Here is a 23,869-nt window from a genome sequence, read left to right as displayed (position 1 = left end):
TGCCAAAGGTCCACCTTGGATAACAAAATCTGTCCAGTTCGACAGATATTGTACAGTCTGCGTAATGGCAAGTGCCTGGCTGATTTGGTATCTTCACTTTATTGTACCACTGCCTACAGCCTGGAAAAGAGCTTCACATCCCCACCTGATTATTGATTCGAATTAGTATCATTACTCGCCCTATCAGGCTGAAAAAGTAATTAGAGCTTTACCTGAAATGTTGCAACTGCATGGAAATATTGCCATTCAGGTTTCCTGTAATTAGACTAGTATTTAGGTCATCCAGCATTTTTGCTCCTGATTGCCGCGGAGGTGTACTCTCCATGTTTAGAAGTAGTAGACCTTTGTCCGATGTACTTGAGAAAGTGTCTTTACAAAATTCCCCCTCCCGTAGATTTACTTACGGGTAAATATTGCTAGTCTGCAATTTCTCCCCCCCCCCCAGATCAAAGCATATTGGATAATTAAATAAAGCGCGCGTGTGTAATAGAGGGGATGGCTCCAGAGGTAAAAACAACTCGACGGTCACTGCTGCATTCATCATCCAAATGCTGAATCTTGGATTCCCCCCCCCCACTTACACAGCGCCATCTGTCAACCCTTTCTAGGATTTAATCTCTCCGAAAAATCCCACGTTATAAATTACTACTAACAAAAGTTGCACTGATTCATTCTTCCATCCTTTCACCCATGGAAACCTTTTATTACTCCTATGTATCTTCACATTTCTCACACTTTCAACTCTTCATGTCAACAGTTTCGATTTTTTTGCATTTTCATAAAACGTCCACATTTCTCCTCCATGAAGTTAAGTTGATGCAATTCTCCCACCGTGGTCTCCTTATACAACTAAAGTATCTTCGCAGCTATTTTCATACCTTATTTGATTCTTATATTCTGTGACCACTAGTACGAGCCAGCCGTTTCCGTTCTTCCACCATTTACACTAACATGAAATGCCCCATCACTTGAACAAATGCAGACACTATTCCCCAATCTGTACTGTCATTTGCGAATATTAACCATTCCACCCTGGAGGCATGACTCAGTTGGGTTCCTTTTCGCTGACCCTTTGTATCACATCATCCATAAAGATTGGACAAACACGGGGACAACACAGCCTTATCTTAGAGACACTATTTAGTGGTCTGGTAAAACTAAGCTATACTTACTTACACCCAACTAGGCACTCCTGGTAAGCTTCACTTCCATCTTGAAAACTTGTCTTCAGCAATATACTCTATATTCTATGCCACACATCCTCAACACCTTCCACATTGCTTTTGTCAGTGCTATCATAAGCGTTTTATATAATTTCTTTTTTGATGTCATAATTTTTATATATAACAGTTGATCTGCACCGCATATTCCTGTCCTAATCCATAGACGTTTCCTGATGTACTTATTAATGTTGTGCCATTGTAATTGCCCAAGTGTTTTTGTCACATATACAAATGAACAGTTATGCGAGGTTATTGATTTTCCCGTGGAAAGCGGTCTTGATAGAAAGGTTAAAACCAGTACCTTGTACATAAAACTTTGGTTATGACTACCGGTTTCGGAGTAACTGTCTCCGTCATCAGGTCTGACAATAAAAACAAAGAAAATTTAAGAAATCGCTAGATCATAAACGATCATTGAAATACAGTAACGTTATACGAAAGGTTATACAGAAACGTAATTATATATATAATATATATATATATATATATATATATATGTATATGTATGTATATATATATATCTATATCATATTTATATATATATATATATGTATATATATATCTCTATCATATTTATGTGTATGCAATTTCATATATATATATATATATATATATATATATATATATATATATATATATATATATATTAACTGCTAAATCACGTTTTCGGTTTGTAAATTTCCTAAGTATACGTAAAAATATACAGTACATAGGTTACTTTGAACATATGAATAATATGGATGGATACGAAATATAATTTTCTACTTGAAAATTCGCAAAAGTAAGCCTTAACAATAACTATGCTCTGCTAATTATTGTAGAAAATTTACAAATATAAACACGTGGCCAAAGTTAATCTGAAGCTTCTTTCTCTAAAAAAGGGTAACTATACACAAAACTAGAATGACAAAAGAAATTAGACTAAAAAACATACTTCCCAGGGATAATCTGCTATTTTCTCAAAACATAACCGAATGAAAGGAGAGATTCCCTCCGAACAAAGCCAAGTGAAAAAAATACACAAAGACTAGAGCAAGAAAAGAGATCTACAAACACACACACACACACACACACACACACACACACACATACACACACACACACACACACACACACACACACACACACACACATATATATATATATATATATATATATATATATATATATATATATATATATATATATATATAGTACTGTATGTATGTATATATACATACATTTTTGGTTCGTGTTATGTTTATCTATCCATTGATTAGTGTGCAACGAATGTTGTATATCTTGTAGTGAATAATACATTTTGGTTTCTACATCAATATGCTCTTGTAATATGTATGTTCAATTGGTTGGTAATGACAGTGTGCATTTCTTTTAACTGGAGTAACAGCAGAACTTACATGCTGACTGTTGCCTTTTGCCAATCAAATCTGAGGGGTTGCATCTTCAGGAACTGCCCTTAATGGAAAAAAGTGCTAGCCAAACTAAGAATTTTTAATGCTTTTCAGAACTGCTTAAATTAAAACGCATGGCTGGATAGTGTACCCTGGCAGAAAAAAAAGAAAAAAATATAGAGTACGGTTGGATTCGGCCCTGTACCCAAGCAGAAAGAGCTATGTTCCGGGCGGGTTTCTCCCGGCGAAGGAATTGATAGTTGAGGAAGGTCGTAGGCCTTTTAGACGTGGCTGCTGGCACTTGAATAAGCGACGGGGAAGAGTGAGTGAGTGAAGAAAGCCTTGCGTTTATTACTCAGGTGTTAACCTAATCATTGCGCAGCGTGTTGCACGGAAACAAGCTCGACTTTATCTACACAGCCGTCTTGCTTTTATTTAACATAAAACCTATTTCCCTTTTTCCCCCTTCTCAAAATTCGTCCACGTTCACAGCGAGGATGACAGAAGATTAGAGGATATTGATGAGGATGAAAGATTGAAGAAAGACAAGGGCTTCTTCCCATTTGTTTCTCCTCCCGCCATTTTGTTCGCCACATTCTGCTCAGGTCGTTTGGTTTTTGGTGAAATAAAGAATTTTACATACAATGTAGTGGTATTGGGGGATAGTAAATTCTTCAGTATTGTTTATTTTATTTTGAGTAGCCAACGAACGCCGTGTTCCACGAGACGAGAACGGCCACTTAAGTATTCCGTACCTGCTTGGCAGCTCGGGTGGACTGTTGGCGTTCACACTGGGATGATGGCTTAGGGGAAGGAGTAGGGGAGAGGGGGAGGGAGATGGGGGGACGAAGCAGGGAAGGGCAGGTAAAAATATTCGCGGAGTTTAATGTTAGCGAACGGTCAGGCAGCTGCGTGCCTTGGCAAAACGTTACTTCCCTCGATCATAACATTCATTCTGGAATAGTTTGGGTTCTCCGCTCAATATGTGGAAATAAGGAACGGTGGAAATGCTTTCTTTTGTGTGGTGTCCGTGCCTGTCCTTGTACACAAACCCTCCCTCCCTCCTCACCGTTGTGTCGCAGTCTGGCTGGCTTTTGAGTTATGTGGGCTGTGAGGTTCATGTGCGTGATTATGTGCACACTTACATGGCACATGAGTGTGCGGGGGTTTGTTTATGCGTGCGTGTGTCGGTGTGAGTGTGTTTGGTGGGGTCTCGGGGCTACTCACTGCCAGCAACCACCCAGCCAACGCACACTTCGTCATCACACCGCCGCTTGGCTTGGTTGATCAATACTCTATGTTGTTAGCTGTTAGGAAAGGGATGAGAGAGTGAGATTCACGGGCGAGTTTTCTTCTGGTCCTTCCTGCCTTCCTTCCTTCTTACGCAATAGGTCCCTGGAAGAGAAAGAGAGGTGTATATGCTGGAGGAGGGGCGTCCTTGCGTCCCCGACCGTATTATGCAACGCATGCACAACCGAAAGATCACTTGGGGTTTGCATACCCTATTCGTTTGTGCGTGCGTGCTTATGCATAGAGGACCAGTTTTTTTTTTCGTAAGGGAGCGATAAAAATGGAAGACGGGACGCGGAGAAATCTCTTCAAATACAGTAGATGGTATTTTTCCTATCGGAGGATGTATGAGAGGGAAAAGTTGGCGGGAATTCGTTAGCGTTTATACAGACCTGCCGAAAGTAACGTGTGTTATAAGGTGAAGTAAAGAATTCAAGCTTTGAGCGGGTGACATTTTTAAGAGAATGTCATCTTTTGAGGTGTAGAAGAAAAACTGGGCACACCACTTGTAATAACAGATAAATCTGAGTTTGTGCTCACTTTCATAGTTGGCAAAGATTGAATTCTAACATTGATTTCGTATAGTATTATTGCATTTTATGATGAACTGTCATAAGTGATTCTCCCAGACTGGATAGGGTTGCTTAATGTTTTTTTCCCTAGTCCTCAAATATGTATTTCCCATATAAGCGAAGCACATACTCATATACTGGATATAATGACTGCATAAGAGGAAATTCTCCCTCTCGCGAATTTTCGAAGCTATTTTCCTGATTTTTTTTCGCCACTGTCATCCTGTTGGAGATGTTTGGGGAGTAGGAAAGAGTTTGCTGATAGGGAGGCTCGGTGGGGTTATTCTGGGAGAGGAGGAAGTTGTCGAGAGGAAGAGGTGTAGGAGAGAGAGAGAGAGAGAGAGAGAGAGAGAGAGAGAGAGAGAGAGAGAGAGAGAGAGAGAGAGAGAGAGAGTGTCAGTCAGTTAAGGGTTCCAGAAAACTTGCCTTTATTATTGTTGCAGTTGTAGCAATTTTTGAATTGTCGGAGATGTGTTAAACTATTGTTGCTATATTGTCACCATCCTGTACACAAACGTCACCAACACACCATGACTTATTTATATAGTGAACTAATCAGTTTTTTTTTTATTTCTCTTGTAAGCACGAAGTCGTAAGCACGAAGTCCTACAGGAAATGAATGAAGGATTTTTTTATGGGATTCAAAGCCACACTGGATAGGAGGCTAAGGATATATATGCAAATACAATTGCGTTAAACGATTCATTAGTTTCCAGTGTCATGAAACATTGGCCGTCAGTGTACGTACGGATTAACATCAGTTACTAACCACCACCTCTCTATTGTAAACAGGTACTTAGATGCCTACGAGCGCGTCAACTTCCTTGGGGAGGATGGCGAAGACCGAGGCACCGAGATGGACGAGGGAGAGGATTCCCGTTCCATGAGGACCAAAAGGACCATACGTTCCCTCAACAACGTTCCCCTCTCCTACAATCACCAGCAACATAATGTCCACGGTAAGAAATGGGAAGTAATGTGTACACAATGCCCAAAGGATCTTGCATGCACTTTTTCAAATCATTTACACCTAGAGAATCCTAAATGTCCACAGTACGCTATGGAGAACACTCTTGAACATAGCCAAACTCTGAGCAATCCCTGACAACTTACGCCCATGATAATAGGAAGTGTAACCCGATTGTGCATTCTCAGATAGTATTATGTCTGTAGTAGACAGTAGGGAATGACCAAAGTGCATTTACAGACCACACTGCCTTCCCTAATAATGTAAATGCCCACATTAAGTGATTGAGGAGAAGACTCTTGTTGCGTTTCTCAAACCCTGTCGACATGTCTGCATACCTCTGTCAGCTTGGTGGCTGTAAATTTGGTTATGCTATCGTTGGTTTCCCAGAATTTTTTGCCCTCTTCAATTCTAACTCCTGTATTTGGCAACAAAAGTGCATGTAAACAATGGCAACCTCTTCCATAAAGTTCTGACAATCATGTGTGGGTTCGCAGGTTGTCACCTACAACAGCTCATGTCAGCAGTAAACCATGGGAAATCCTCAAAATGCATTCCCCAATCTCATTGACATTCCTGCATAAACCTAGTTAAGAATAAGTTTGTTCCCATAATTTGTAAATACACTTCCCTCAAATCCTTTAATTTCCCCCAGACTACTGTTTATATAGTCACATAAACTCTGCCAACATTCCCTCAAAACCTCTTGAATACCTGCCCCTGAACCATATTGCCTGCAATATCCAATCCCCGGACTGTCTCCTCAAACTGCTTGTTTACATTGCCATAAACCTCTTCTAGGGCTCTCCAGTCCTCTGAGTGCATTCTCCAATCATTTTTTTCCTCCCGCTGTCTCTGGTCTGGAACTGCCTTCTCCCCCTTCCAAGCATTCATCCCCAGCCACCTTTAATGTGGTTTCACTTCATCGATTGCTCTCTCTCTCTCTCTCTCTCTCTCTCTCTCTCTCTCCGTTAGATGCCAGATAAGGAATTCGGCTTCAGTGGTAAGAGATTTTTCACTTTAGGAGTTGATGATGCGAAGCCTGGGAAGTTGGGGCATATCATGTAGTATCTCTCTCTCTCTCTCTCTCTCTCTCTCTCTCTCTCTCTCTCTCTCTCTCTCAAGTGAACTGTATTAACAGGTGTTACAGTATTCTGTTTTTACCAGTTTTATGAGTTCGTAACCAAGAACCTTTTCTAATACTCTCTGTAAGTTCAAGAAATTGTGACACATAGTATGGGACAAAAACAAGTTTATTTGTTTAAATATTCCAGGGAAACTAAAAAAGTTATACCTTATGTGTACTATTCATGCAGGTAGCCTCTATTATAAAGATAGGGTTTTTAAGTGTGTATGTTGGGCATCTGTCTGTCTGTCTTCAGATAGTTTTATACAGATAATTACTGCCCAAGTGAGTCATGCACAGTGTCATTGAAAATAATTATTTTGATCTTGAGATGCTTATTAATTTATATGACTACTGCCTGAGTGACCGTATCACACTTAAATGCATTTTTAAACATTAAAATTGGCTCTTAACTTTATGAGTAAGCCTGTGTTATGCGAATTTGGTGGTTATTCCATGTGTTCTTACTTCAGTCAACAACACAGAGAAATGACATCAAAGCTGTTGTAGGCTACATGGCATAACAGCAGAGTACATTCAGTCAGTTTCTTCGATACAGCTTATAATCTTGTGAGAGACGCAAGATTGCTGAACAAGAATGGTTCGTTTGGAAGGTGGTGTAACAAAGCTTTGGTAAGCTGCACATTCACACAGGTATCGAATGCAATTGAGCAGCTATCAAACCTCACTTCTGTTATTGATCAGCCAGCGACAGAAAAGAGTCAAAGAAAAGAGGGTGGGAGTGAGAATAAGAGAGAAAGAGAGTTTCATTTTGCATTATTGAGCATAGCCTCCTGCGTCAAGGTTAACTAGAGGGGGTCCATGTGCTCTTCTATTGATTTCTCAGTGGAGGCTGAAAGAGTGGCATTAGGCTCTCGACCTCTTGTATGGGAAATTGTTTTAGTGGATTGGGAGAGTATAACATTTTCTTTTCAGGGGCTGGCTCGCCTCTCTCTCTCTCTCTCTCTCTCTCTCTCTCTCTCTCTCTCTCTCTCTCTCTCTCTCACACACACACACACACACACACACACACTCACACTCACACACACTCACACACACACACACACACACACACTCTCTCTCTCTCTCTCAAATTAAAAGTATGTATTGATTATCAGGAGGGCAGTAAATTTTTAAAGAATTATTTTTTAATTTGATGGATATAATTGGATATGAATATATACTACCTACAGTAATCATTCAGTGGATTATTGGGAGCCATTGCAAAGAAATCCCCCTATGGAATGCCCTCCATATCCGTATGTTATTTTTATCTTTTGAGGCTAGCCTTTATGATGTGGATACATTTTTGCCCCATAGTTCCCTAACAAAAACCTGTTTGCTTGCTTATATATACATACTTTGAGCCAGAATCTTTTTAATGGTGAAATGTTTGTCTAGTTTTCTCAGATACAGTATTCTGGTTACTTTTTAAATTTTTTGTTCATCCTGTAGAGCTATGGCCCAGCACCTTGCTGCTAATTCTCATTTTATAGAAATAGAATAGTTTGTTAGGTTATTTCTGCACAATGATGACATATTTACATGCTCATTATTATTATTATTATTATTATTATTATTATTATTATTATTATTATTATTATTATCCATGAAGAGTTAATGACCTTTCGCCAGTGGTTAGGATGTTATAGTTGTATGTAAAAACAGGAATTAAATTTCCCAATGAAAAATGGATTAAAGGTTCATCCTAGTCTTAAGAGGTATTTGCTAAAATTTCCACAGAAATGTTGTTTGAGAAGTAATGAATTGATGTTTATCTATCTTAAGTGTTGCTAATGGTGAAGAAGTTGGTAATTTTGGTTAGTCAGTCATTTTAGACAAGGTTGTTAAGACTAAAACCCTAGAAGAAGCAGGAATTGTCATTTATGACAAAAAAATGTAGTGGGAATCTAGGAATTTTGATATGTGACAAGTAAATATAGTTAAAATTTGTTGCAGTTTTGACAGTACGTTTTCTTCGGTTAGCTGGTTAAAAGTTTAATAATATATTGTCTTTCAGTCACAATTCTGATAAAAGGCTTTTTAGAAAGGTGCATTTTTTGTAGAATAGGTGTCTTATGTATGGTGGTAATGTAATGTTTAAGGTGTTTTCAAATTTTTCACAAGTTTTTCCATGTTATACAAGTAATGTCCTCTTTTGTAGTTTTTCTTTTAATTTCACTTGTTGCCATAAAGATTGGTGCAACTTGACAATTGGAAGTTTATCGGAAAGTAAGACGATTGTAGATGCTTATGAAGAGGTGAATGTGGCTTGCATTTGAAAATGACGAAATAAGCACTGTTTGGATGTTTGGAATTTTATTTTACTTGAAGTTGACCCCTTGTTTTAATTGCAGACACACTCAGATATGGTGCCGGCCTGTCAGCAGACTTGTACAAGGCTTCTTCATATGACAAGTTGGCATTGTCATTGATCTCACCCCTACCAAATGAACATGATTTTGCATTCAATGTATGTACCATCCTAAGCAACGAAGGTCGTCATGTGTTGCAGCTAAGTCAGTGTCCACGATTGGTGGAACACATGCTTGGGCACACAGGAGTGTATAAAGATTGTGAGTATTTTGTAGGGTCTAGTTTATATAATTGGCAATATGTTCATGTAATCAGGTGAAAGTTTGTTTATACTGCTATTAAGATTTTCATGTGATTGTGGTGGGCTATACTTGATTTTTGGTTATGAATTAATGTAACTTTTTCCCCAAGAACCTGTAGAATTTATTCCTTGAATTTATTATTTTTTTTCTTTTTCAGGGGAAACTCAAAAGTATTTTTTAACCAATTATAAGGAGACTAGAGGCAGGAGTTTAGTGCAGTTTTGGATAGACTCTGTGAAAGACAGAAGTGTCTTAGACTTGCTAATCCCTGAAACGTTTGATAAACCAACAAACAGGCCTATTGAGGCGAGTAAAGACTGCAGTTCAGAACATAACACTAGTGGTGCTATAGAAACTAGTAATACATTAAATTTAAGCAGTGAAAGTCTGGCAAATTTTGATAACGAGAACTTTCTGTGTTGTGATACTTTGGAAAAGATTTCAAATTCTACTTGTGTGGCCAATGAGGCAAGTATATCCCTGGCAAAAAGAGTAGACAGTGGAAGTTATGACAATTTAGAAAACGCTGAATGTGGAAGACTTGCATTAGATGCAACAGCACAAGCTCTCAAGAAGGAAACCATACTCAGAAGGCTAGAGAAGGTAATATTTTATCTTTTATTCCTTGACAACTGAAGGCATTGGATGTTGTGAAGGAAGTGTGATATTTGAAATGCTTCACTATACAAAACTCTGTAGAAATGTGTTTTGCTTTACAAGGAAGGCTGTGGAGGAATTTATTGGATTTTTCCCAAAACAGTGTCGTCAAGAAATGAAAGAAATTAGATGGGGCGGTTCTTGTAAAGTTTGTAATAATTAGAAAATCCTGTTTAATATAACAGAGAGGTTCATGGTGTTGATATGTGTTTGCTCTGCCACATACAAATAGTGTCAAGGATGGCTACACTCTTGAATTTTGCATGTTTGGGATAAATATCAGGTAGAATCAGGATAGGTATCCCGACAGGTGGTCTGCAAATTTAATTATATTTTTGTTAGATACAGTTAGCTTTGAAATGTTCTGCTGGTAAATAAGTGTCGTAAATTTTTTGTGTACCATTTGACAAGTATTCTTGCCTGTTGACAAAAATTGTTCTTGCAACTGTCATTTAGGTAAAGTAACCTACTATACCCCCAAAGTGTTTGTAATGTAGCCTCATCTTGGAATGCAGTAACCCCTCCTCCTTTTTCTTTTTTAATTATCCCCTTTGTTACACAAACATATTTTTTACAGGTGTTAGAATGTGAAGGGAGTGACTTGAAGTTATTGAAGGAAGACGGGGAAATTTTTCACCTGGGCCGTGACCATGGGGTGCAGGATGCTGAAGGTTCACGTATAAGTCAAATCCTCCATATCATCCGAAATTTATCCTTTGAAGAACAAAATGTGGCGTGCCTTGCAAAGTCACATACTTGCTTAAGGTTAGAATTTCAAGTATTGTGAAGGTAATGTAGACTTTTTAAGTGTTGAAGGTATAGTAGTATTGTTGGATCATTAAAGTGATGGTCATTTCTTGAGTTCGGTACTAAATAAAAGGTCTCTTTATTGTTTCAGATTTTTAGTCTTGTGTATGTGCTCACAGTGGGGTGGTTTAGCGGTGAATGCTTTAGATACATTGGGAAACATTGTACCTGAGGTAACACTCCGTGATCCAAGAATAGATTCCTGCTCTGCTTCATTGCTGGAAAATGTTTGCAAAGGTGTTGCATCACCAGATAGGGCATTCATCTTACGATCTCTTGAAGTTCTTAACAAGTTGGCTATGAATGATCCAAATGAGGAGATATTGAATAATTACATAGAACCATCTGTAAGTACTTTATTTTCCAAATGTGATTCTTCTAAGTGGATTATACTTTATGCTTAAGGCTTTGCAGGGGAATTGATCTGTGAATTGTTCTAAATCTAAATATAATCACTGATAAATAATTAGTACTTGAGTTTTTAATATTTGTATTCTGTTTGGTCTTGCCAGTTTCATATTGGTAAAGTTTGAAACCAACCATGTTCCTTTTTTTTTTTTAATTAAGTTCATTTAATTTTAAAGTGTATAATGTAATGAGAGGTCCAATTTTCTCATTTCAGGTTTATAGTCAAATATGTCGATACCTAACAATCCATGACATAATGTTGCTGATTTACACATTGGAGTGTCTGTACTCCTTGTCATCATTGGGTACTCCTGCTTGTAATGCCATAGTTCGAGCCAAGGGATCTATACATACACTTATTTCTTTGCTGACGGTTGAGGCGCAGAGTTATGGTCCTGAGGCTTGTATTGGCATGAAGGTAAATGTTAAAGTACTGTACCATTAAAGGTCTTTGTTATTGTCGATCACCTTTGTATTATGCCTCAGTTTTTTTATTCAGTATCCTTATTGTCGCATTAGTTTGTTGTTTTGCAGATTATAGAGTTTTCTTAAAATATTATGGAAAATTATTGAACAAGGAGTATGTTGTGTTTGTAAGGGATCAGTATAATGGTAAATTTTTACTTCATCTTGGTGTCTTTTTCATATTTGCAGTTATTTTTTAACTTAATTTTTGTTAAAGGTTGTTGAGACTGTGACTGGTGTTGTGAGTGAGCCAGAGCCCAATACAACAGCAGCATCAGCAACTTCCACTTCTACATCTACCACAACAACTTCGGCAACTGCAACTCACTTAGCATCAGCAACGTCCACAGCAGTCACCACCCCTGTAACATCGGCCACCATCGCCACTACACCCATAGTTAACAAGACAGTCAGCAAAACTACCCCAGGAGGTACTGCCACCCCAGGAGATGCCAAAAAAATTGCCAGCAGAATAGTAAGTAGAGATTGAAAGCTAATGTTGGTAATATAGTGTCAGTAAGTTAAAGGGAGGAATGAACATTGTAGACCATTAGGGGAAGGAAGTTGAGATCTTAGTTGTTTTGAGGGATTTAGGAGTATGTACTATTTGCAATTGATGAACCTAACCTTCACTTTCAACAAGTCACATAAAGTTCATTATATTTTTTCAGGTTCCCCCTGAAGTGGAAGAGTTTGTTATTGATTGGGTAAGGAAAAACTATGAAGCAAATGCTGGCAATGCAATTGAGCAGGCTATTGTTTACAGACACTTTGCAGCCTCGATGCATGCCATGGGCCGTAAGCAAGGGCTCAATCCTGTGCTCTTATCAAATTGTGTGAGGTAAGCTTGTGTTCTTATTTATTTGGTAACACTTTTTAGACAATGTTAGGGAAGGTGTTGTCTCTTTTTAAGAAAATAAATTTTCTATTAATTGAAAGGATCAGTTTTGCATTAATTGAAGCAAAAAAATTTGAATAGATTTAAACTGCTGTATTAATTGTAATGGTTGTATGTTGAGTTAGATTTGTGCATATAAAGGAGGGGCAAGGACTGCAGTGTAATTTCCTTATTGCAGTATTGGAAAAGTTGTTCTTAATTGTGTTTGGTTTTATTGTATTATGTACACCATTTTTATCAATAATTCAGGAGCAGTTTGACATATTGTTGAAAAGGCAAACCTTGTCTTCAGATACCTTAAAGAAATTTTCCAGTAACTGCAGTCATAATTATCATTTCTCTAATATAAGGACCTCTTCTTGTGGCATCAGATTAGCTTGATAGGACCAAGTTATAGAGGTTGGACAGCTAAATGGGAAATACTAAAGGGAATGGATGAAATATAAAGGTAGAAAGCATTGCAGCTGGAGTTTGAACACTGCAAAGAGCTTAAAAGTACCTTCTGCAGTGTGCCACACAAGGTATACTATGGATAATACTCCCTATGGGGGTCCTTCCTTCAGAATTTAGCTGTTGTTACTTAAGAATTTAGCTCAGATTCTCTCAGTAGATATACCACTGTCAATGCTAGATTGTGTGGTGTGATATTGTAACATCTTATAGCACAATTGGTATTCTGGTATTCTGCAAATTCCTTCTCAAGATCTACAAATATTCGGCATAACATTTTCTAATTTGCAAATTACTTTTCCTTTAGTTGCCTCACTGTAAAAACTATCCTCTGTTGGTAGATCAGTCAAAGCGAGTTGGTCATTACTAAGAAACATTTTGAAAAAATTAATTTACCAAAATGTCATTGTTACCCATTCCACAGGAAAGTGTTTGGAACAGGAGTTGGTCCCAGCCGTCGACCAGTCGAGGATGGCTCAGAGAAATGGCACTACAACGGTATAAGACGACGTGATGGAATCGTCGTCCCACCAATGCCAGAGAAGAAGCCTGTGAAAGTCGGGGGTGCTGCAGTTCCTGTGTTTACACCTACACCTGTTTTAAATACTGTCAATACTATCAACACACAGGTGTCAGACATTCGAATTAATTCCCCCATTGTGGGTACCCCACAAATAGTTACTGCACAGGCACAACCTGAATCGAATGCTTCTCCGTCTTCTCCTATTCTAAAGGCACAACTCTCTGCCCCTCTTAGACCGTCCCCACCACCACCAGCTAGACAACCACAGGTAACAGATATCTGAATCATGTGTAATATTTTTACTTGTACTTAAAAACATTGACCTTTACCTTTTTTTCCCAATGAATTTGAAAGAATCATATGGTATTGACTAATAAGGGACTTATTTGCATTGAAGGCCATGGTGAGTGGTACCATGTCTCAGGGTGGGTATAGCAGTGCACAGCAGTCCCAAACCCCTCCGTCACCTCAGCAAGCGCAAGGATCTGGCAGGGCAGATAATTCTGCTCTTATCAAGAGTTTATTGGCTAATAAGGTAACTCCTGTGGGAGTAAATCAGGCAGGCAGCATGGACTCACTCCACCCCTCACCCCACTCACGTTCTGTACTTGTCCCCTCTGCACCACAACCACCTCCACCACCAACACCTCAGCAGCAGCAGCCGCAGCCGCAGCCGCAGCTACAGCCACAGCCACAGCCACAGTCACAACAGCAGCAACAGCAACAACAGTTACAGCAACCCAGACCACCAACTGCAACAGTATCCTATGTGCAGGCTTTGTCTCAGGGCCCCCCAGGCCCACAGGGACCCATACATAGTCCATCCAGTGTGGGGTCAAACAGTGGTTTGCAGGTAGTGACTGGAGTGGTAGGGGGAGGAGGAGGAACAACCCCAGGTGTGTTTGGAGTTAAAGGGGTTGTGCAGGGACCAAGGCACCAGCTGACCAACCCACCAGTACAGGTAACCCAGTGTAGTCACTTCACAGCTAGAAGGGCCACAGGTGTGGTAATGATGATGATGGGAAGCAACCATGCTACTTCTGCTGTCATACTACCCTGGCATTCTTTCCTTCCCCTTTTGCTGTACAAAACAGCTTTTGGGTGCCTGGTGCTGGGGATCTCTTGTCTATGATCTTGATGTTCCTCCCTGTTTTGCCGTTCTGGAAATTTCAGAATGGTTGTGGTGGCTGCTGTGGTGATCTGGGGGAACAACAATGTGTGCTGCATGAAATTTGATTTTAAATGCTTCTGTAACAGTCTGGGATTACTAATTAATGGAGACTTTGTTTCCAAGTGAGGCTTACTAATTCTTTACTTCTGACTTTGTGTCTTTAACCACTTTGAGAACTAACAGACTGGTTTTTGGTAATGCTAAAAACTAACTACAGTTAAATTTGACTTACTTTGTAACCTAAATGTTTTGAGAGTTTGTTGAATTTTTTGGCTTGTTATTATGATGGACTTTTTAATGGAAAGCATTGATTCTTTCTCATGTACATAGCTTTGGGGCATGCATTCAAAAGTTGCAGCTATGTTTCTGTTGAATTTGTCTTTCTGCCTTTCCATCTGGACTTCTTGGTGAATGTTACTTCCTAAAATCATTAACATTCATAAGCATTTTTATTGCAAGAGAAAGTAATGGGAAGAAGGCTTGTGTATTGAAAGTTATTTTAGGGAAAGTTGCTTGATATATGTTGGTATTGTTTTAAGGAATTTTGTATTATAAATACTCCTTTCTTTAAATTAATCTTCCTTTCATTGTGTTAGCATCCCTGAAGTAATGATACTCTTCAACTCTGTCAGTAAGATGTAATAGTTTTTGGTATTCATTGGAGCAACATCTGTATTTTTCCATGAATAGTGGTGATGTTATCCTAATTAAAATCTATACCATAGGAAGGCACTGTAGACAGACAGTCCCAGGTATTGGTCTAAAGCTTTTGGCAACTGAGTCTGAGAAGAATTAATTTCTTTAGAAAGTTAATATTGGAAAAGACCCTTATTGATTTTCAATGTGCACTCCAGCTGTGGTGTTTTGTAAGAGACAGTCATTTCTGTTTTGTAGTTCAATTTGAACATAACTCGGGTCAAAGGCAGTAGTTTGTGGGAGTCATACATAATGTGCAGCACAAGTAACATAACCTCTAATATGCAATGGTTTTTTCTGTTCTAGAAAAGGCATCCAGAAGCATTCTTTGTGTGAGAGGAATATGAAATTGGTATTGTTTCTATTTTTTCAGCACACTAATTATTTTTTATGATACTGTTGAGATAATTGCAGCAAGTGTTCATTCAATGAATATGGATACACGCTTCAAATGAGGAAGGCATTAAGTCATTTGTGCAATTGTAGAAGCTTAGAGTATCACATTTTAAGGGTCTTGAACTTAACACAGGAAGTCGGCCCCTCTGCCTGACCATACTCTGTGTGGCGCTGTAGACTTAGGCATTTCTGTATGCACAGTATTTCATGTATTGAAAGTTGTGTATTTGCTGTTTTATCAGTAACAAATTAATGGGTACCTACTAAACTTGGTCTGAAACGATTTTGAGAAAAATGAATGATATTGGTAAACATTTTTATGAACTTTGTTACAAAGTTAAAAATGGTTTATCAGAGAAGTTTGTTGACCTTTACAGTATGTAACTATAACTTGTCTTGAGTACCAAATAAAAGCTGCTAAGCAGCTAAGTATAGTCTGTCAATTTTTGCCACCATATTAAATTCTTTGTCATGAACCGGGTATTTGGTAAAAATTGTGCTAGACAGTGTAATGTCTAAGGCATGAAATGCAAGGTATCTCCCCCCCCACCTGAAGGGCTGCAAAATTTTGAAATGTAATAGTTTTATATTTTGAGTGGTATTCTAACTGTAGTATACTGTTTAGTACTCTTGACCCAAGCAACACTAGTGCTAATCTGTCTCCAAAGTCTTTATGGTATGTGGTTAGAAGTTGGGATAACATCTCTGATGAATTTGAGGAAATAAAAGTTGCGTTAACTTTTTTTGCTTGTAATTCTTTCATTTCATACTACTTACTTCTTTTGAGCAAGTTAGCGCACACTCCTTTGCCAGAAGTCTTAATTTGAAAAGTTTCTAATTTTCCTTTCCAAGGAGTGCACTTCATGAAAAATTTTAAATATGGCACTTTTTTATATACAAAAAATACAGTTTGTACCTAAAAACTGCCAATGTGATGTGGTATAAAGGATTAATAATAATGAAAAACTTGGTAGTTATACTCTGAAATTTTTCTTTTGCAAATGCTTTCTTTGTGTAACTTTGTGTAAAAGTTTTTAGTAGCTGCAACTGTTTGAATATTTACCTGTAGGGAATGGTTTAAAATAATGTGGTGTTGATAAAAGTTTTGCATTTAATTACAATATACTTAGTTAAATTCCAGTGTCAGTATATGGGAATGCAAAAGTTTGGTTTATCATGGTAAAATTCTGATCCTTGCATCTGCCAAGAGCCAATAATCTCAGAAATTTTCAGTTCACTTGTTTGACAAAAAAAATTGTTTCAACAAAATAAAGGCATGCTGATGGCAACTGTCAATGAATGTTTCCACAGAGTAACCAATTTTTATATCTCCATGGCACTTTTCCATAAGTACAGTTTTTATTCACTGGCTTTGACCAGGACACAGCATTATACATTTTTAGTTTTGTGATTGGAAACTTGAAAATTTTTGGTTGTCATTGTTCAGGTTGTATTCACAATGGGCAACAGTAGAGTTGAAAGTATTATTTGCATTCTGATATAGAACCTCATTTTTTATTAAGTACAAATTAATCAGCTCTGCTGATAAAATTCACAATTTTCAACTTGGTTTTGATAATTTGCAAGAGATTTTCTTAGTCACTCTTAACATTACAGGTGTCGAGAAACCTTCAAAAACAGTTGCAGCAACAGCCGACAGATAGTAGTCAAGATAGCAGCAATGACTCACAGCTTAGAAAAACACCCTTTAATGGAATTTGTAATGAGGTAGGCACTTGCCTCAAATGTTATCAAGGAAAAGAAGTCATGATAATGTTAACCACTTGTAACTTATAAAAGGCATCATTGCTGTACCTTGCTATGGCTTTTTATATTTTGGTTTTATTTTTTTTTTTTGTTTTTGTTTACAAAACAGGTGATGTTGGTAATCCCTTGTTTTGTTTTCCAGGTTAGGAAGTGTGAGGATGATTCAAACTCATTTCATACTGCCGGTGCTAATGAGAAGAAGGTTACGAGTTTCGAAGGCATTCTTCAGAATGGAATAAAGTCTGAGGATGCAACTATAAAAGAGGAGGAACTATCTCTGAAAGTAGAGGATTCATCTCTTAAGGAAGAGGATACCAGTGTTGGTGAAAACAAAACTAAAAAGAACGTGTTGGCAGACTTGTTAGAGAAAACTGTGGGGGGAGATATTTTGAATGGTGTTGTTGATAGAGAGTTAAGAATAAGTGACAAAGGATTGGAATTTGTAAATCATGGACAGCAGCTGAAAATTAACGGTCCTTTCACAGCAAACGGGCAGACAGGAGTTGATTCCCCACAGGTCGGTGGAATTAAGAGACCAGCAACTCCTGATAACTCGCCTGTGAAAAGAATGGCTTTGGAAGACCCTAGAGGTGCTGCAGAGTCAGATAGTCGAATCACCTTGTATGTCAGTCAGAATGGCAGTGAAAGTGGGGAGGTAATTTCTCAAGGGCAGCAACATCAGGTAGTAATAACTCAGGGGCAACAACCAGGAAATGTTGCTGTGAGTAATGCTTCTCCACAGATGGTAGTGAGTCAGACAGTTTTGCCCAGCCAGCAACAAGTAGGGACAACTCAGACTGTAGTAACTCCTCAGGGGCAAGTTATCCTCCAAAGGCCTGCAGGTACACCAACAGGAGTCATAGTGCAGCAAGGGGGTCAAATCATTACGCAGGGATCTGGTGCTGGACAGGTGATCCAGCAAGTGATACAAGGACAATCAGGACAACCCCAGAAAGTTATCTTACACCAAGGCCAGTTAGGCCAGGTGATAGGAGGGCAAGTCATTCTCTCTCAAGGAGGTGGCGGACAGCATCAAGTGGTGGTTCAGGGTGGGAATAATATTCAGGGACAAGTTATTATGCAGAGTGTGCCACATTGCCAGGGACAAGTGTTTATGCAAGGTAGCAGTGCTCAAAGCCAGTTTGTAGTTGGTGGCAGCCAAGGACAAACAGTGGTAGTGCCAGGTAGCCAAGGCCAACAAGTGATGGTTTCTAGTGCACAGGGTCAAACTATGATTGTAACTGGCAGTCAAGGCCAGCCTGTGGTGGTTAGTGGACAGCAGGGTGCAAGTGGACAAGTGGTTGTTCCAAGTAATGTGGGTGGGACAGTGCTTTTGACGCCGCATCAGCAGGGCTCTACTGCAAAGACGTTAATCATTTTACCAAATCCAAAGATGGTGTTGGCTGGAAGTCAGCATCAAAGTGGCCAGGGGCAGCAGTTGGTGCTACCAAGGCAGGTCGCAGGTCAGCAGGTGGTACAGGTTGTATCGTCTGGAACCACTGGACCTGTAGCCACAGTGACCACAGCCATGAGAACAATAAGGACAGCTACACCCATAACTGATAATAGAGCTGTATCCACTCCTCCTCCTCCGGTCCAACATGCCAGTGCAAACAGTAACAGTAGTAGTAGCAATAGTAATTTCAGTGTTCAGACATCAGCTAATTTACCCACTGCTGTTGCCCCAGCTCCAGCTGGTCCTACAGCTGTCCCAGTGTCACAAACAATAGTAAGCCAAGGACCTCAAACACCTCATGTCCCCGCTCCACAGGTGCTATCCTCGGGTGTTGCCCGCCGTCAGGCAAAACCAAGTGGCTTACAATATTTGTGTGAATGGCGAGGTTGCAATCGAGCCTTTAGTAGTGCAGCCCAAGTATACCACCACGCTTGTAAAATTCATTGCCCACCCTATGTCAGTGAATTACAGTGTGGGTGGGCGGGCTGTGACACTATGACAAGACGTAGATTTAGTGCCATGACACATCTACATGACCGGCATTGCAATGAGCAGGTAAACAAATAACAGATTCTTTGTTTCTCTAAATTAGATCATAGTTACTTTGCCTCTCTTATTCTAGTTTTTTGTTATGGCTGTGTTTCCAGTGAACTGAGTAGTAATATACAGTTGATAAGTCTTCATTTGCAGCTGTCAGGCTGAAATCATCAGTAAATAATTAAGATCTTCAAGTGGAATTTAGTAGAAGTTAGGATTTATACTGGAAATTAATCATTTGTAATTTTTGTGATAGAACTATGAGTGAGTACAGACTTTCCCTTATATTTTTCATTGTAACATCTGTTTTTGAGTGTATTTTCTTCAAGAACTAATGAACATCATTTTATGGCGGTAATTTTTATTAGTAATACAGAAACATCATTGGATGTTAATACCATGGAACTTTTTTCTTCAGAATGGCTCATTTTGAATGCTGAGCATTTATAGGGTAATTAATAGTTGACTCTCTCTATATTAGTTATAGATATGACCTGTGATTATTGGGGTTTCATTATTTGTGCCTTGACAATGTCCAAAAAAAAAAGGGGGAAAAAAAAATGCACTGATGAATTGTAGGTTTCTAGAGTTTGAAAATTAAATCTTTTAAGAGTTGTTAGCAGTAGGTATAGTTCATTAGATATTCTGTAAGGAGTTCAGAAAAAATGCAAACCAAGAAATGTAGTATAAATCAAGTGTATTACTTTGTATATTGAAGATTACTGAAACTATCTCAAGGTCATACTTTTGGTGACAGCTAAACAAATTCCTGATGTGAATGTTTGTGTGTGCGTGCTTGTAGCTGAAGTTAGTTTCACAGTATTGTTTTGGTTTGATAATATTCTTTTTAGATGTAGATTTTTTTATATAATTGGAGTAATTGTAATGTTTTTATAAATTGGGCATGTAGTATCACAAGCAAAAGCTACATCAGTTTACAGTATATAGTATACATTCCTGTACTGAACAATAATGTAATGTAAAGGCTGTAATGAATTATGCTGAATTATGCAAAACAATATATGAAATTCTGTAACTGCTCAATTCAGAGTCAGTCAGTACAGCTGTAGAAGCTGTCAAGTTTGAAAAATTAGGAATTTTTTTCTCCCCCCCCCAAAAGTGTTGGCCCCCACATTATGAGATTTCAGGAGCTTGAAAGGGGTTATGGTATGTGATAAAATTTGGGGTGTTGATTTATTAGAGGGATGCTGGTAATGTCCCAGTGCATTAGCCAATAAATGGTCTAAATTATCCTGGAACATTTAGAATTTTTGTAGGTTCCTGTTCCTAATTTGTTAGTACTTATGGTTGTATTACTTCAGAGGTTTTAAACTGTTAGTACCTTTGGTTGTATTATGTGAGAGGTCCTAATTTGTTAGTACTTATGGTTGTATTACTTCAGAGGTTTTAAACTGTTAGTACCTTTGGTTGTATTATATGAGAGGTTAACTTTACAAGCATTATGATGCAAGTTTTGTAAGACATCACAATTTCCTTGTTTACTTGTACTTGGAATTCATTTTTAAAATCAGTCACCATCCCACCACCTCTCAATTTTTGTATTAGATTAATTCCAATGTACAAATGCCCATGTTTGTTGATGAAAACACATACTGGTATCTTAAAAATATGTTGCCTTATATGGGTAACATTTCTGGTATTTTTGGTAATAACAATATATAGATTGAAACTTCAAATTGAAGCTTTACTTCATTCGCTTTAGATAAAATTTTAGATAAGAGAAAGTTGTCACATTTGTGATATCTAGTTTGGTCAGTCAACAGAAAAGAAAGCAGTTATAGTGAAATAATGAAAAATATTTTAATTTTTAGAAATTTACTGATGAACAAGATGACATGTTTAATTTCTGATTGGGCTTTATTATTTATTAGTCACAGTGAGCTGCATATCTATTGCAGCTGTAAATCAGCTTTTGTTAAGTTACATTTAATAGTTATTCCGTATACTGGGCCAAATTTTTTTTTCTTGTATATTGCATAGGCAAATACAGATACGTAGCCTCCCCTTTTATTTCTGTATGTATGTCCACGCATGCGCATACAAATGGAGCAGTGTTTGCAGTGAAAGTTGAGTAATAACTTTGAATCCCAAATGTCTTGTACCTTTGCTGACAATAAAAATAAGTAGAGTACAAATACTTATGCTGCCTTAAGTTATTAGCAGTTTAGTTGACAGCTACTAAGGTTGCAACACACAAGTATGACCTTACATCAGGTTAGTGTAGATTTTCCTGTACAGTGTATAAGGGTGAGCTGTGTGATTGTTTTTGGAAAAGAAGCTAATGTTTTGAAGCCTAAAAAAAGGATTTTGAAGCCTAAAAAAAGGAAGTTTACCTTTAGTTTAGTTGATATGTTGGTTAACATTAATGATATGTGGAAAGAAATCTAGTGCATTGGGGGATCAGTTTTGCTGTAGGTAATTATTGTATTGCATACGTAACATTACACATGCAACGTTTTCATATAAGACCACTGTGTAAAACTGCCTGTAAAGCTGTCTGGAAAGAAGCTTATTTTTTGCAAGTTCACTGTACTTTTGAAGAAAGGTAGTTGATATTAATTATGTCAGAGTTTACAGTTGATTGCATTGTCATAAGTACCTGTTAATGCATATTCAAGAATTGCTGTAGTGATGTTTTATTTGCTTGTTTGGGCATTTTCTTCTTATGAACTAGTTTCAAGTTTTATATACTATAATGGAAAAATAAGAAAAGGCTTTTATTTTCAAGATCTATTTTTCAGTCTTACTTCTTATCTTTTAAGGACATGTTTACTCTGGAAATTTATTATTCACTATTGAGTAATCTATCTTTGAAGATTAGGAATTGTTGAAATAGGGAAGGCAAATGGTCTGGTGTTGTAATGCCCTTGTTTTATTAGGCTTTGATTAGTGTTAAATTACCCTCTTCACTCCCTTTGATTACAGTATTATTGTAATTACTAATGTCCCTTTAAATCTTTATGACAGCAATCAATTGATTTTTTGGGCTTTTGAGCCAAACTTATTTGCTTTCTCCCTCTGTAGAGCAGAAAGGCTAACTCACATTCTGTCCAAATCAACAGCTACTACACATTCTTGCGGTGAGGAGGTCACAGTTAGCGTCAGCAGGGAAGACAGATATCCCTATACCTCAGGCTCCACCTCCCCATCCTGGGTATGCGCCCAATGCCGCCTTCCATGCCATCAAGAGACATGCTCTTGAAGTTATCAATCACAGGGATGCTGTGGTATGTACAAATACTAATTTAAGTCATCACACTGATTGTTGTAGCTCTTAGAGACTAATTTTTATTAGTTTCAAAGTTGTAGTTACCTCATTAGGTTTCATGAAATTTGTGGAGTATCATTTCAAAAATCGTAAATTCACTCTTTCTTAAACCAAATTTTCACACTTCAGGAGACTGACTAAGCCTCGAGGAATTGTGGCACTGAAATTTGACTGTAGTACACTCACTCACTTTTCATAATGTCATTTTGATCATTATATTTTGCAGGAGAAGGAGGGACCTGTAACCAAAAGTATTCGTTTAACCTCGGCTTTGATCCTGAGAAACCTAGTCATTTACTCTAATACAGGGAAAAAGTAAGTATTTTGTATGTTGTTATTTGTCATCTGATGGCATGAAAATGTTAGTGTTCAAAACTTTAATAGGTCATCCTTAAAGTTGGTGTTGTTGGAAAAATTTTTTTTTTAATTAGTTATTGCTGTAAATGCTAGCCTGAATCTTTCCAGTTATTGTCTGTAAACTGCAATGGAAATTTTGTTTAAAAACATGTCCAGATTTCAGTCATCTAAGAAATTTTATTCTGGTCTATATTTCTGACCTGTATAGATGAAAAAATGTTTCTTATTTCATGAACAACAACAAATGATGTTGGGCATGCCATATGAAAAATTAGGTATTTGGCTCAGTGGTTTGGTTTAAACTTTTGTAAAGTTGCTTATTTTGTCTGTTTGATTCCTTAAATATCTTGTGTCATATGTTGGTTAGGGCTTTGCAAAAGTTGCTTTTGAATCTAGTCACTTTTGCAATAGAATACTGTATAGTACAAAGTCGCACTAATGCTTCAGTCCACCAGGCATGTCCTTGACATCATTCTTTTATCATCTTGTTTGGTTACGTCCTCAAGGGGTGTTCCCTCATGAATGAGGATGCTCTAGCTGGGCCCCATACCTGCTTGCCATGGTCAAGTGTGGGGACTATCTAGGTTCTTCACACCCTTTTCTGTTTGGGCAGTGCAGTGTTAGTTGTCATTGAGTCCTGCTTATTGCCCTCATCTCCTTCTTTGAAGCTTGGGTAACACTTTTATTGTATTTTTACCTATTTTACTCTTTGGCTATAGTGGGGATGGTTTGTCAGTTTTTGTCCCTCATGGTTTAGGTTTATTCTTGCATGGAAAGTTTTTGGGGTAATTTCTTTTATTGGATT

At 38.0% G+C, this 23,869-nt stretch overlaps 1 protein-coding gene across 5 annotated transcripts in view; it reads left to right on the top strand.

Moving 5' to 3' along the window:
* Bap170 (Brahma associated protein 170kD) overlaps positions 1-23,869 on the top strand; it is an 86,505-nt gene that overhangs the window by 59,440 nt on the left and 3,196 nt on the right. Inside the window, exons 4-17 of one of the 5 annotated variants that reach the window (XM_067131808.1) lie at positions 5,269-5,435; positions 8,927-9,145; positions 9,345-9,790; positions 10,422-10,609; positions 10,743-10,998; positions 11,274-11,477; positions 11,742-11,999; positions 12,196-12,365; positions 13,297-13,663; positions 13,793-13,930; positions 17,276-17,386; positions 17,568-19,436; positions 22,502-22,666; positions 22,934-23,022. In XM_067131808.1, coding sequence (XP_066987909.1) covers positions 5,269-5,435; positions 8,927-9,145; positions 9,345-9,790; positions 10,422-10,609; positions 10,743-10,998; positions 11,274-11,477; positions 11,742-11,999; positions 12,196-12,365; positions 13,297-13,663; positions 13,793-13,930; positions 17,276-17,386; positions 17,568-19,436; positions 22,502-22,666; positions 22,934-23,022 — 4,647 coding nt within the window. Of the gene's footprint in view, positions 1-5,268; positions 5,436-8,926; positions 9,146-9,344; positions 9,791-10,421; positions 10,610-10,742; positions 10,999-11,273; positions 11,478-11,741; positions 12,000-12,195; positions 12,366-13,296; positions 13,664-13,792; positions 14,357-17,275; positions 17,387-17,567; positions 19,437-22,501; positions 22,667-22,933; positions 23,023-23,869 lie in introns of all 5 variants that reach the window. The other 4 variants (XM_067131806.1, XM_067131809.1, XM_067131807.1 and 1 more) reach the window with 4 other exon arrangements.

Source organism: Macrobrachium rosenbergii, chromosome 30 (genome assembly GCF_040412425.1).
Source record: "Macrobrachium rosenbergii isolate ZJJX-2024 chromosome 30, ASM4041242v1, whole genome shotgun sequence".
Taxonomy (NCBI): Eukaryota; Metazoa; Arthropoda; class Malacostraca; order Decapoda; family Palaemonidae; genus Macrobrachium; species Macrobrachium rosenbergii.
Note: the sequence above shows the minus strand (reverse complement) of the source record. Positions and strands in the feature narration are given on the sequence as shown.